This window comes from Chelonoidis abingdonii, chromosome 1 (genome assembly GCF_003597395.2).
Source record: "Chelonoidis abingdonii isolate Lonesome George chromosome 1, CheloAbing_2.0, whole genome shotgun sequence".
Taxonomy (NCBI): domain Eukaryota; kingdom Metazoa; phylum Chordata; order Testudines; family Testudinidae; genus Chelonoidis; species Chelonoidis abingdonii.
The window spans coordinates 209,100,518-209,114,309 of NC_133769.1; the positions used below are offsets into that span (position 1 = coordinate 209,100,518).

Sequence of the window (13,792 nt, forward strand, 5' to 3'; positions counted from 1 at the left end):
GAGTTCCGAAATCGATTTAAGGAGCCGTTTAACTCGATATTAATGACGACGTCGTGTGAACGGATACAGCGTTAAATCGGTATATCGGCCATTAAACCAATTTAAAGTCGCAGTGTAGACCTGGCCTGAATGTCTGTTACACAAAAACACATTAATTGAAACATACATTAGTTTAAAATGGTGGTTTTCAAACTTCTTTCTGGAGACCCAGTTGAAGAAAATTATTGATGCCTGTGACCTAATGGAGTTGGGGATGAGGGGTTTGGAGTGTGGGAGGGGCTCAGGGCTGGGGCAGAGGGTTGGGGTGCAGGAAGAGCTCTGGGTTTGGGGGAGCTCATGGCTGACTGGGGCAGGGGGTTGGGGTGCAGGAGGGGGTCAGGGCTCTGGAGTGGGCCTGGGGATTTGGGTGTTTGGCCACTTACTTTACTGTAGGTTACAATTCTGCAAATCCTTACACAAAGAGTGGCACTTGCTTGCAGCAAGTAGTCCCTGCAAGATAGAATTATAGAAATCTAGAGCTGGACGATATCTTGAGAAGTCATTGGATCCAGCCCCCTGCTCGGAGGCAGGACCACGTAAACCACCTAGATCATCTCTGTCCAACCTGTTTGTGGAAATCCCCTCACGGATCTTATTAGGTTCCCCTTCAGTCTTCTTTTCTCAAGACTAAACAGTCACACCCAGTTTTTTAAACCTTTCATCATAGGTTCTTCAGGTTAACAAATTTAGTTCTGCTCATAGATGCCGACTTACTTTGTTCCCTGGGGGGGTGCTCGACTCCTGCCCTGCCTCTGCTTGCCCTTGCTTCGCCCCCACTCCATCCCTTCTCCCAAGCCCCCAACCCTGACCTGCCTTTTCCCACTCTATTCTACCCTTCCCCCACCTCTTCCTGCTCCTACTCCTTTCCCTCCCTAGCACCCTTGCATGCAGCCAAACAGCTGATCACGGCAGGGGGGAGACACTGGGCGAAGGGGAGGTGCTGATCAATGAGGCTGCTGGTGAGCGGAAGGTGCTGGGGATGGAAGGAGAGGGAAGTGTTGATCTGTGAGGCTGCCAGTAGGACTATTTTTTTGGTGCCTAGGTTTCTGTTAGATCCTCTTTCACATTATCCTGTTCATATTACATGGCATTACTGTCAAATAAATTTGGTAGGCTTTGCTGGATTCCTGACCAGTTTAGTTACTTATGAGCATGCATAAAACACCTTCTCCTCTCTCCGCCAGGAAATTTGGTAATCTGAGCTGACTTTTACCTCCCGTATTATGGATCATGTGTTTGCTACATTGAATGTGAAGTCTTCAAGAAGAAAAAAAAGTGACTGGTGCTAGTGGACCAGTCTCATGCGTGCTTTGGATGGCAGCATACGTGCTTGCTAGATTTTGGGAAACAGCCCTTTTTCACTGCTGCCCCCTCCTCCCTTATGCACCTGCCTATACACAGGCCACAAGACTCAAACCACTGAATTGTTCCCTTTCACTACTAGTGTTCTGGATTAATGTATTTTTAAGAATTATTAGAACAAATGAAGAAGTTTGATTAAATTTGTTGCCAATAAGAGTTTCTGAAAAGTTTTTTTGTTTCCTGTTCCTATTTTCTAGAATGTCAGCAGTTCTTCTGCTATGGCTGAGCCAAAATCAGTGTGTGTCTCAGTGGATGAGGTGGTCTCAAGTGGCACAGATAACCAAGATGCTCGGTTGTTGAATGGACACTTAAAAAAGGTGGACAACACTCTAACAGAAGCCCATCGTTTCTCCTACCTACCCCGAAGACCAGCTGTGAACATTGAGTTTAAGGAACTGTCATATTCTATCCAGGAAGGACCATGGTGGAGGAAGAAGGGTGAGGAAAACTAATGTTTTCAGAAGAAATATAAAGAGAAATGGTTTTTACGTTCTCATGTGGCCTGTGGTGGTAAATGGAGGTAGTGTGTTGTATACAGGGAAGCAAAGGCAATGAGTGGGGCCATCAAAGTACATTCCGTGTTTGTTTTTCTGGGGCATTCTCACAGCCACTTATTGCAATGACACTTGATGTTTTCTCTGTTTCAAAATAAATCTGTAAGTATGCAGATAAATAGCTTAAATATAAGGTGATGTGTTTAACAAACACTAAGGTAACTATTTTGTCTGGCCTTAACATGGGAGAGCAGAAGGTAAGATGGGCACAAGGAGCGTTCCTCACCACCATCCCTCTTTATCCTGCTTAAGGGACAAGCACAATAGGAGTCTCTGCTTTTGAGGCAGTTCTCCTGGCTGGTAACTTTGGGAGTCAAGATCACCTCAGAGTGTGCTGAGAGGACCTTCCCCACCTTCAGGTGCTAGGCAGATGCACTGGGAAGTGGGGCCTACGCCATTCAGTGAGACACTGCAGCCAGGGCTAGATTTCCAATTAGGCATATGCCTAGGGGCATCGGCATTCTGAGGATTCCTAAAAGTTAGATGGGTTAAAAAGTGTCATTTTTTTTTTTACAGAAAATACGAAGGTCAGCTGTAGGCAGAGGGGATGCTGAAGATGCCGTACCTATGGGTACGTAAAGTGTAAATCTGTCCCTGACTGCAGCATAGATGTACCCTTGTGTACTGGAGAGCTGGGGGTGGGACTGTGCCCTCGGAAGCACAGTCCCTCCTGGAGTTCCGCATGGGGTGGTAGAGAACTGCTGTTAGCTCCAGCCAGTGCCTAAATGGCACAATCTGAGCCTAACAAACCAGTTCTAGTCGCTGAGGGAGTTTGGCTGAAACAGTAGAAATAAAGACTATGATTAAAATTCATTCTAGCTTAACGATTAACCCTGTTTGATCCCCTGGCACTTATTGTTCAGATGACAAAGAATTTATTCTTGGACAGAGTTCCAAATTCAATTTAGATCTCATGGTCCAAGTAAAGACAGTATTACAGGATTGCCAAATCTGCCTAGTCTACAACCTCATATGTTTCTCTCCTATGTCTAGGACAAAAGAGAAGGTGTTTACTGGCAAATGGTTAGGTTTTGAATTCTTTCCGAGGAGCGAGTGTTTCAGCACACAAAATTGAGGGCAGAATGTGTCTCTTAAAATGTGGTATTTGAAAATCTAGCCCATAATATGTAGAATTGTCAGCTCATCCATGTCTCCTGGATGTTTTATCATTCTTTTTACATCCTAACAATGTATAAGGAGAGAGAACCCATATGATTGGTCGTTCTTGATAGGGCCAGATCCTGAGAGATGCCGAGCACCTTCTGTTGACTTAAATGGTGTACTGAGCACCTCAGGTTTTTGGCTGAAGTACAGTGAGGTAAACTGTGAACAAACCCTTGGTCCTACCCCATATGCAACTAGTGGGCCCTGATCCTACAAAGGAATCTGCCCACATGGAGTGTCATTGAAGTCAAATAATGAATCCTACTGAAGTAATTGGGAAACCAAGTGGATATAAGGGCCTACCTGCGTGGCTACTTCTGCTAGATATGGGCCCATGTTTGTAATCCTATTGACCAGCTGATATATCTCATTGAAATGAGGAATCTCATTTCCCCACTGAAGTAGTTTTAAAATATGACTCTGAAGTATCCCAGAATGTATTTCTATCCACTACAGCTACAGCAGCAGTTTATTTTATCTGCTATGCCTCCATTATTATTCCCCTACTTCAAGACCTTAAGTCCAAGTCTAAAAACATGAGCTCAAAGACAGGTGTATTTCTATTTCTGTCTAATAAATTGTGCTCAACGAACAGATTGTGGGTAGTTGTCCAGAACGCTTCAAAGGTGTTGAGTGAAACGGGGTAAAATCCCGGTCCCAGTGAAGTCAATGGCAAAACTCCCATTAAGTTCAGTGGGGCCAGGATTTCACCCTTTGTTGTAATATATATAATGCTTTACATATTCAAAGCAATGTAGACATATTTGGTAATTAGTCATTACAGTGCTTCAATGACGTAGGTAAATATTCTCATCTCTATTTTGTGGATGCAGAAAAACTGTTATAATGGGCCTGATTCTCCTTTGCCTTGCCCTTATGAAATACAGGCATAAAATGCTGCCCAATCAGAATAGTAACATTTTCCATCCACTTTGCACTCGCTTTGCAAAGGGCTACACAAGATGCAAGGCAGAGGAGAATGAAGTGCATTGCATTTTTTAGTGAAGTTCTCTCTTCTTCATAAGATTAGTGGTCTCTTTGAAGAGGCAAGTAGGATATATAATATTCCCAGTAGCAGCCACTTCTGGAAGGAAATATACCCAAGAGAAAATACTGAACTCTTTAAGGAGCGCTTCACATACTTAAATGAGGTCATTACATTTCCACAAGGAATTGTTTCCTGTAGAGTAAATTGGTATGGTTTTGTGCTTTGATAGGGTATTATCTATTCATTGGAAATAACAAACGTGCTGTTGAGCCATAGTAGAGACAAAGGTTAGTGAAATTTTATATGACACTTCTTGTTCTCAATTTAAATCTGCCTGTCTTTTGGGTGTGTATCCACTGGTTTAAACATTCTTTTTAAAATTGTTTTGTAAAATGTGTTGTCAGATAAACAGAATTCCCAGGCACCATCACGCCAACCTGGCTAATGTACCAAGTTTTAATAATCTAGAAATGTCTGGGGTGAAGAAACATCATCACGTAAGCTCTCGTCCTGCAAACACCTATGTCTGTGAGTAGCCCCTGCCCCACTGTTCACATGAATACAGTTACTCACAGGCATAGGTGTTTGCAGGATCAGGGTTCTAATGTATCTCATTTCCCCCTCCCACCCCCCCAAATAATCATTACTTCCCCTTTCCTCCCCACTCACCACAGAAGGTATTTTTGAAAGCTGTTTAATGTATTTAGTAGAGCTACATGGGAGACAACAATGTCAGCAAGTTTTGAGGTTTCAGATTTTGTTTTGTTCCTCACTGGGATGAAAACAAGACCTTTTGAAAGATTTTCACAAAATGGAATTGAGTTGAAATGTCTCTCTTTAGATCCAAAACTTGAGCTTTTTGATTCAGTTTCTCACTTTCTCTCTCTCTCTCTGGTCAAAAGTGAACAGAGTGCCCAAAAAACCCTCCGATACTTCCCTGTGGAACATTTTGGCTTTGATGAAATGGCATATTTCAATTACATTTCATTTACAGTAGAACCTCAGAGTTACGAACACCTTGGGAATGGAGGTTGTTCATAACTCTGAAACATTTTTAACTCTGAACAAAATGTTATGGCTGTTCTTTCAAAAGTTTACAACTGAACATTAACTTAATACAGCTCTGAAATTTTACTATGTAGAAGAAAAATGCTACTTTCTCTGTATTTTTTAGTAGTTTACGCTTAACACTGTACTTTTTTGTCTGTGCTGCTGCCCCATTGCGTACTGCTGATTTCAAATGAGGGGTGAGGTTGACTGGTCAGTTCGTAACTCTGGTGTTCATAACTCAGAGGTTCTGTTGTGGTTGAAAATGTTCCAATGACCCCTCGTATTTAGCTTTTAATAGCAATGACTATTTTGGGGCAGGCCATTACATGAAGATTATAAGGATGCTGTCTACTTGAATTCATTTCAATTTTTTAAAAATAATTTTTCTAATTGAACCCTGATGTTTACTTTTGAAAATGACTAAAATTTTTAAATGATTTTCTGTTCACCTTCTGAGGTTTAAGAGCACCTTTTGGGTAAACCAACAGCATCATTACCAAACATGCTCAGGCTTTTGCCTCTGCTTCTTCCTTTACTGAGCACTTGCTTGCTTCCTGGCAATTCAGTTTCAGTTCTGCAGCTGCTGTTACTGGTATGCATCTGTTGCTGGCCCTAGGGAAGATCAGTGCATGATAGTGATGGCATCACGCTGGTGTGTGAAACAGAGGGTTAGTTTCTCTGTGCACCTCTGTGCAGGGCAGCTACAAGGGGCCATTTGCTAGTCCCCAGTCCTGATGTTGGGCTTACGCTTGCTTTTTCCCTGAGATATCTTAGAGCAGCCTCAGAACTGCTCTAAATTATGCCAGCTGCCAATGGGTCTCAAGGTCCATTAGACTTTCTTGGGATCACCAGAGCACAGAGGCCTTCAAGCCACACCCCTTCTTCCCGTTCCCACCTTTCTCTGCCGGGGGCAGGCTCAGAGCATTGGCTTAAATAAAACAGTTATTAGGTTGGACAAGCTAAAAACACTAAGGAATAAAAGATCAAAAACTGAACAGCCTAACTGGTCTCAAATGAAGACACTGACCAACAAGCTGCTTCATTGTATGAGGTCTGTGGTTTCTTTGCTGGGGTTTCTGCAAAATAGAATTAACTCTGTGCAATAAAATAAACAGAGTTTACATACATTTTAAAAATAAATTATGTGAGAAAATACCCTGAGTCTGTGTTACCAGTTTCTCCTCTATTGAGAAACTAATGCACTGCAAAGCCCCATAAGCTGAAGCTTGGCAAAAAGGCAACAATGAACTCCATGCATAGCTAGTTATGCTGGTTGGGATTCCTCATGCTAAAGAGATCTTTTTCTGGCAAGATATATTTTTACACAAGAATAGTGCAAAGTAACTCACCTGCAGCAAAAAAAATCAGGTCTAGGAAGTGCAGATGACTAATTAAAAAACAAACAATCCGTGAAACTAACTAAACTGCTGTCAGATGCACAAACGGAAAAGAATAGAAAATAATCTCTTCGAATTCTAGTCACTCTTAAATGTTACTTGTAGCAACAACATGTAAAAGATTTTTAGATGTCAATGAAATTTTTCAAATGGTTGGTGTTCATTTAATAGCTAGCTCAGAAAATTTGTTGCAGTTTACCTAGATTTTTATCTTTCTGCCTGCTTTTAATGAGAGAAACAGTTAACATTCAGCGAATGCTAAAATATGTGGGAGAATACAGTTTCCTTGTAAAGAAAAATCCATGCAAACAGGTTGTATAGGAGTTGAAAGTCTTAAAACAACCACCACCACCACCAACCAAAACAGTAAGGTAAAGGTAAGGTTAAGATCCAAACTAACAAAAGCAGTTGCATTTTATGATAATGCTGCCCTTGTGTTCTATGTTCAGCCACATTGTTCAGCCAGTGAAACCCATATGGCATGTAACATCATCTACTTTTTATAAGATCCAGTGAGAACTACAGCTCTGCATTACTTGACATTAACAGGTACGTTAAATACACCATGGCTGCCTTTAAGTCAGGATGTTTCTTGTATTGATCTGTGTCCCAGCTGTCACATCTCTTTAATAATGTATTAATTTCATTTTCCTTTTTTTGTTTGGCTAAATGTCTATAGAGAGACTCACTTTCATTTACAAAGAATTACATGACAAATGCTGCTTGTTGCAAGAGACTCATTAAAATGAGTGGAATGTGCCATTAAGAAATCCATCATGAGATAGTCTGGGGGTGACCTTGGGCCAGATTCATCCCTGACATAACTCCCTTGAAGTCAATGGAATTATGCTGGCAATGAATTTGGCACACAAATACTTAATCAAGCAAATGGTACCTCTGACCTGTCCATTTCAATGGGCATTTACATTAGCACAGGAGTTTGGAAAAGGGTGGATTTTCAAAAGTACCTTAATGACTTGGAAGCCTGAGTCTCACTGACTTTCAGTGTGGTTTAGTCAGCCACTAAATCATGTGGGCAATTTTGGCAGTAATGTTTATAGAGAAAAGTCTCTGATTTTTCACAGCGAAATAGCTGTTCGGTTTTGAAGGATATAGATTGTGGAGTGAGTCAGTTCAGCTCTGGAGGCTTCAGGGATCAAATCAAGATTACTCTTCTCAGTGAAAATGAGTTTCATGGTTTGAATCTGGCCGCTGCTTGGGCACATCACAAAACTATTATGCTGTTAAGTGGGACTCAGAGTCTACTTAGCTGAGGTCCAGGACTGGTGTGGAGGTGTTGTCATATTTTGGAATGGAGGTGACTTGGCAGAACTGGAGGAGGAAAACTTGCACAGTACATGCGCACACACTGATTTGTTCAGTCCCATGCTGGTTGTCCCTCACTTATAAGAGCAATGAGCCAATTCACCTTTTAAGGAAAAATCTCTCTGCCATATCAAAATATATTTTCTCAATATAACAAAAGCCTAATCCACAAAGTTTGAGGACTATCTGTAGGCAAAATTGATTTTTTTTTTTTTAAAATGCAACTTCTTATTTTGATTAGAGTTTGAACAAAAGTAAGATATGAAATAAATTTCCACCCCAAGCTCTGATACCTCAATCTAGATTTAAAAAAGAAAAACAAAACAAAACAAAACTCAGGTTAACCAATTTAAAGAGGGAAGGTTGATATTGGGGCTAATAGACTTTATACTAAGTTTCAGTCTAGTGCTTTTTGAAATTAAATTTTTCTACCTCATAAATCAGGGTTTCCAACAGAGATGTCAACTCTTCTGCTGACATGCCCCTCTCATTAAAAGCACCATGAAGAGAAGATTAGTTTACCTTAATAAAATACATGTATCTAGGATCAGATTATGACTAGCCCCATGCAGTAAAGGGGATTGTCACAGGGTATGCACACCGTGTCCCCTTTTAGGGCAGGTCAAGGTTGTGATACTACCACAGTTACAGTCTACCCACCTATCCGTAGGCTGAGAACAGCACAACCCAGTGTCTGGAGTCAGTATGGCTGCCCTAGGAGTCAGGGCTGTATGGCCTAATAGAATAAAGGGCTGCAGTGGGGATAATGGCCGGGGAAGAGGAATCCAGGCCCTCCCTGCTCCACCAAGTCCTGGCCCAGGGCCCTGCAGGGATCCTGATGCAACATGCTGATCTTCCTCAGGTAGGAGATACCACTCACATTGCCTCCCTGGGCTACTTAGACTCATAGGTCAGAAGGGACCAATATGATAATCTAGTCTGACCTCCTGCACAAAGCAGGCCACAGAACCCTACCCATCCACTTCTATAACAAACCTCTAACCGATGTCCGAGTTATTGAAGTCTTCAAATTGTGGTTTGAAGGCCTCAAGCTGTAGAGAATCCACCAGCAGGTGACCCCTGCCCCACGCTGCAGAGGAAGGCAAAAAATTACTTACTACCATGTCTCCTGAAGCCAGGGTCCATACATTGTCAGGGTCTCTGAGCCCCTCAGTGTAGGTATCTCCCTGGGATTCTGACTGTGGTTGGCCAGCTGTAGGCACTAGGTCTCTGTTCTGGTTCTTGGGATCTCTAGCTCCCGCAGTCAAGTGCTGAAGCAGCTCCTGGGCAGGAGCCTCTACCAAGCATCCTCTTTCCTTGGTGGTCAGCCTAGAATGAGCTGAACTGCTTCCTTTTAAACTGAGGCAGCAGTTGGAGCATGGCCTGCACAGTTCAAGGGGCGGGTATTCTGCCGCCCATAGGTTTAACCCCATTCTTTCTTGGCTAGTGTGGGGTATGTACACCCCGTCACAGGGATGCGAATGCTGTTTTGCCCTCTCACCATTAACACATGCATCTTTACTTTATTTATGGTATTTGGTTTTATATATGCACTAAAAATGGACACCATCTACACTTTAAGGCACCTTTTACATAACTTAAGATCCCATGGAAATATCATTCCAACATAAGTCCAGGATATCCTCAAAGGAGATAGTGATAATTTGCTTTTCAGAAATCCCAAATAACTCAGGTTTTACTTTTTCTAGTACTTATCAGTATTCATGGTTAATTAGGCAACATTTTAGTTGGAAATTTATTTTCTCCTTCACTGTCCTCAGTGTTGTAATGACTTATTTGCACCAAGTTAGAATGCAGGGGCTGGTAGAATTTGCTTGTTAGTAACCTATTAAGAAATGGGTTCTAGCCAGTCAAAATGTAATCTTTCTAAAAACTGTATTTTTATTGATGTGGTTAATATCAACACAGACATCCATGCTTTGTAAAATAGGTGATTGTTAACATCTGTTTTTTCATGTTTCAGCAATCCCTGTGATTGATTCAAGAGAAACTATCTTCTTTTACAAGACTGTAACATGTTTTACCTTAAAGTTATCAAGCAAAACAAGATCCTCTCCCTGCATGGGAGAAGCTTTTAGACAAATTTGACCCATGATGTCTGAAGGGGAAAGGTAGAATTTTTGTTAAGCTGTTAAGCTATTTTAATTTTTAAGAAATATTATCACAGTCTGAGATAACCTCATTAGAGATTTTAAATACCTACATTTCAGCTAAAAGATACATATATCCTGTAAATGTTGTTCTTTAAATAAGAAGATGGAAAACACAGGTGACTTAATCCACTGTCAACATGCCAAAACAGATTTCAAGGGACTAGGTTTCTCTAATTCTTTCTTGGTGTGCTGTTACAAATTCATTCAGACATATTGATTTGAACAAAACATACATTTTTTCTGTGCCTTTTGTGTAACGTCCTGGAAAGATTTCACTCTCTTGGTGACATTGTAAGATCCAAATGATCAAAAATAGGATTTGCTCTAAATTATTGGGTAATGCTTGCTAGAGGAGTTAGAAAAAGCCTGTCCTCATCATAGCAGGTGCACTGCAGTAGAGGTGCCGCATGAACTGTCTTTTTCCTTTCTCATGGTTACTGTCGGTCAGTGCACTATAGTAACCTCAGAGTGTGACGTTAGAGCTAAAGGAAGTGCAGTCTGATTGGCTGCTATATATACTGTTGCTAAGATGAGAGGAAAAGATGCAGAACAGTAAGGACCAAAACCCTTGCTGGGGATAGTTTTTCCTTTTCTCTAGAACAGATGGATTGTATTGTTTTCATCCACTTTAGAGTCTGCATGCTCTGAGATCGTATATTTGTATCTCAGATAGCAAAGTATAAATAATTTAGTATCCATATGTTAGAGCAAACAAGTCTAACTGGTAGAAATTAACTGCAATACTAGAGAACAAGCTTCAGAGCTAGGTATTTTAAGGGTCCTTTTCCTTTTTTTTTTTTTTTTTATCAGCTTAACTTTACCCAGGCCTGACCATACCAAAATTGTATATTTTTCTTTAACTGGATGATTCCTGAATTTAATTTTATTGTAAGTAACCCAGTAAGAGGGAGACACTGTTGTTGGCATTCAAACTGTATAAAGATAGTAACAAGTATTGGGAAATCACAACTATTGTAATACATTATGGCATTTCATGAGGTAATCCTCAAAAAAAATAACAATTCCCTATCCATCCTCTTGCATGCATTTTATACAATAGCAGATTCTGGGACAGATCCCGATAGTTTAGTGGGCCAGATTCTGTAACTGTTACTCATGTTGAGTATTATCTTATTCCACAAATAGTCTCATTGAAATTAATGGGACTACTCACTTTAAGTGGGGTTACTTGTAGAGTAAGGTACTACCCAGTGCGAGTAAGGTTTGGCAGAATCTAGCTTTATGGAGTTTAGTCATTGAGTCTATTTGTGTGAGGAAGATTAGTAGGATTTGGTCTGTATTTTTCAAGCCTTTTTTTTTTTTCTTTTAAAATAATGCATGTTAAAAGTAAGACAGGGAATTATCTATTCAGTTCACTCTTAAAATGACGTCTAGTCAGTATTTTAAAATAACACATTTTATAGTTTTTGTACAATTCATAGCCAGGCATGAACTGTCCCAGATGAACAACAAGAAAAATCAGGTCCTTGACAGAAATTATGAAATACTCATAAATGGAGACAGCAGAGAATCTGGCTTGCATAATGAAAGATTACTTTAAGTATGTCTACACTGGAAGTGAAGGAGTGATTGTGGTACAAGTAGGCATATTTGTGTTGGCTTTAATCTAGTTAGAATGGGTGGCGATAGCAGTGTGGACATAGTGGCAAAGGCATTAGTATGGGCTAATAGCCAGAGAACAAGCCCTCCAGGGACCTGGGTACATACTCTGGTTATTAACTTGTACTAAAGCCTGTGCCACCACATCTACATTGCTTTTGTTAGCTTTATCTAGTTAGTACAGGTAACATGGGTATGCCTACCCATGCTGCAATCACACCTTCACTTGCAGGGTAGGGTATGTCTGTACTGTAATCGCAGGGACTGACTGCGGCTCTTGTAGACATACCTAAGTAGCTTTAGTCTAGCTAGCTCAGGTATTGTGGTAGTAAAGCTGCAGCAGCATGGGCTGCACAAGCCCGCCCCCGCCCCCCAGTCCTTGGTAATTACTCGCAGAGATTGCTTATGCTAAAGCACATGTGGCTGTGGCTTCACTGCCTGGGGACCTGAGCTAGCTAGATTAAAGCTTGCTCGGATATGTCTACTCATGCTGGAGTCACACTGTATGATTGCAGTGCAGACGTAACTTTACATTGGTCACAGCATGAGGTGGGGGGGGCAGTCATGGACCCAGTTACGGCTCCATAGTTCCGTACTCTAGGGCTGGATCTCCATGAGGTAAATGAGGATTGCCAAGTGCTTTGCTTTCCAACCTCTTTCCACCCATCTGCCCCCTGCACCAGGGGTGTTCCTCTCTTCATGCAATTTCATTTCAAAGATGATAGTATTAGCTGTGCCATGGAGGAGATGATCTCAAACCATGAATCAGCACACAGGCATTCCAAGGCAGAATTCCAATTCATGCCTTCCAAGGCAGAATTTGGCCCAAAGTGTAGAGAAGGTACCTTTGGAAATCATATGAAATGTGCCAGTCTGAGTTTGACTGTGCCATCACTATTGTAGATTGGTATTATCCTGTCTGATGCAACGGGAGCTTTGTGCAGGCAGCCGAAGGTAGAATTTGGCCCAAGGAGTACAAATGCTTTCAATAGTGTGTGTATTCTGCCATTGTATTTACATGCCATTTTGAAATGTACCTTCTAGCGAACATAGGATTTACCCAGTTTTTACTGAGGCAAAACGTTCATTTTCAGGGCAGTTTGCTTGAATAGGGAAGGCTGCAGGGTTCTGCCCTTATTCTCTAAGGAATTATGGACTAATATTTTACTCGGCAGGTAAGCTGACTGATTTCAGTAAGACTACTCATGGAACGTGCATACATCAAATTACATGCATACATCAGATTCTGGCCTTATGACCCTGTTGAGTTATAATTAGGAACTGTGCCTGTAAAACTGCAGCACACATCCCCCTCTCCATTTGAAAAAAAAAAAAGTTTGATCTTACTTAGAAAATGAACATTTTCAGCATCATCCAAATCAGAACTTCAAAGGCGAATCCCAGCAAAATCTACACGATATTTTAACCTAAGGGAGTGTATTAATTTGAGTTTAAAATGAGAACACTACAAATAAAAAGCTAGTGGCTAAATCCAGAAGCTAATATCCTTGAGGCAAAATTTGAATTTATTATCCAACTCCCCCCCCCACCCCACAACATAGTGCTTCATATATGAGTTTTTTGTAGCTAGTACATTCTTGCTGCATATGGAGAAATAAAGTGACAGATAATCTCACACAGTATTTGGATGGAAATAACTTCAGGGCTCAAGTGAGCATGCCACATGGCAGAAACCTGCCCAGGACTGTGGATGTTGGGAACAATCAATTGTTCTGTGCTCTAGCACAGGCATGTGGGATTATTTTGCCTGCAGTTACATCAGTGTAACCTCACTGGGGTATAAAAGTAGGCAGAATTTGCCTTTTTTTTTTTTTTTTTTTTTTTGACTGCATCACATCTGAGCTGCAACACATACATTTATGCAGAGTCTGATATGAATTTAGTCTTTTCATCTAACAAAAGAACTATGACAATTACAATAAAACTAACAATAAGGGCTAGATTATGAATTGTACTGTGTGTTCATGCATGGGCATAAGAGAAGTGCCAGAATTCTTTTACTAATGCGTGGGCTATCTAGACCTTGTAAGAATATGTAGGAGTAAGCAGGCGCTGCAAGGATGTCTACTACCCCTCCAACAGGAGGAACACCATGGA

At 41.1% G+C, this 13,792-nt stretch overlaps 1 protein-coding gene across 1 annotated transcript in view; it reads left to right on the forward strand.

Annotated features, from left to right (window-relative positions):
- The window catches only part of ABCG1 (ATP binding cassette subfamily G member 1), a 106,472-nt gene that overhangs the window by 2,358 nt on the left and 90,322 nt on the right, over nucleotides 1-13,792 (forward strand). The window contains exon 2 of the mRNA XM_032763773.2: nucleotides 1,599-1,839. Coding sequence (XP_032619664.1) covers nucleotides 1,599-1,839 — 241 coding nt within the window. The remainder of the gene's footprint in view (nucleotides 1-1,598; nucleotides 1,840-13,792) is intronic.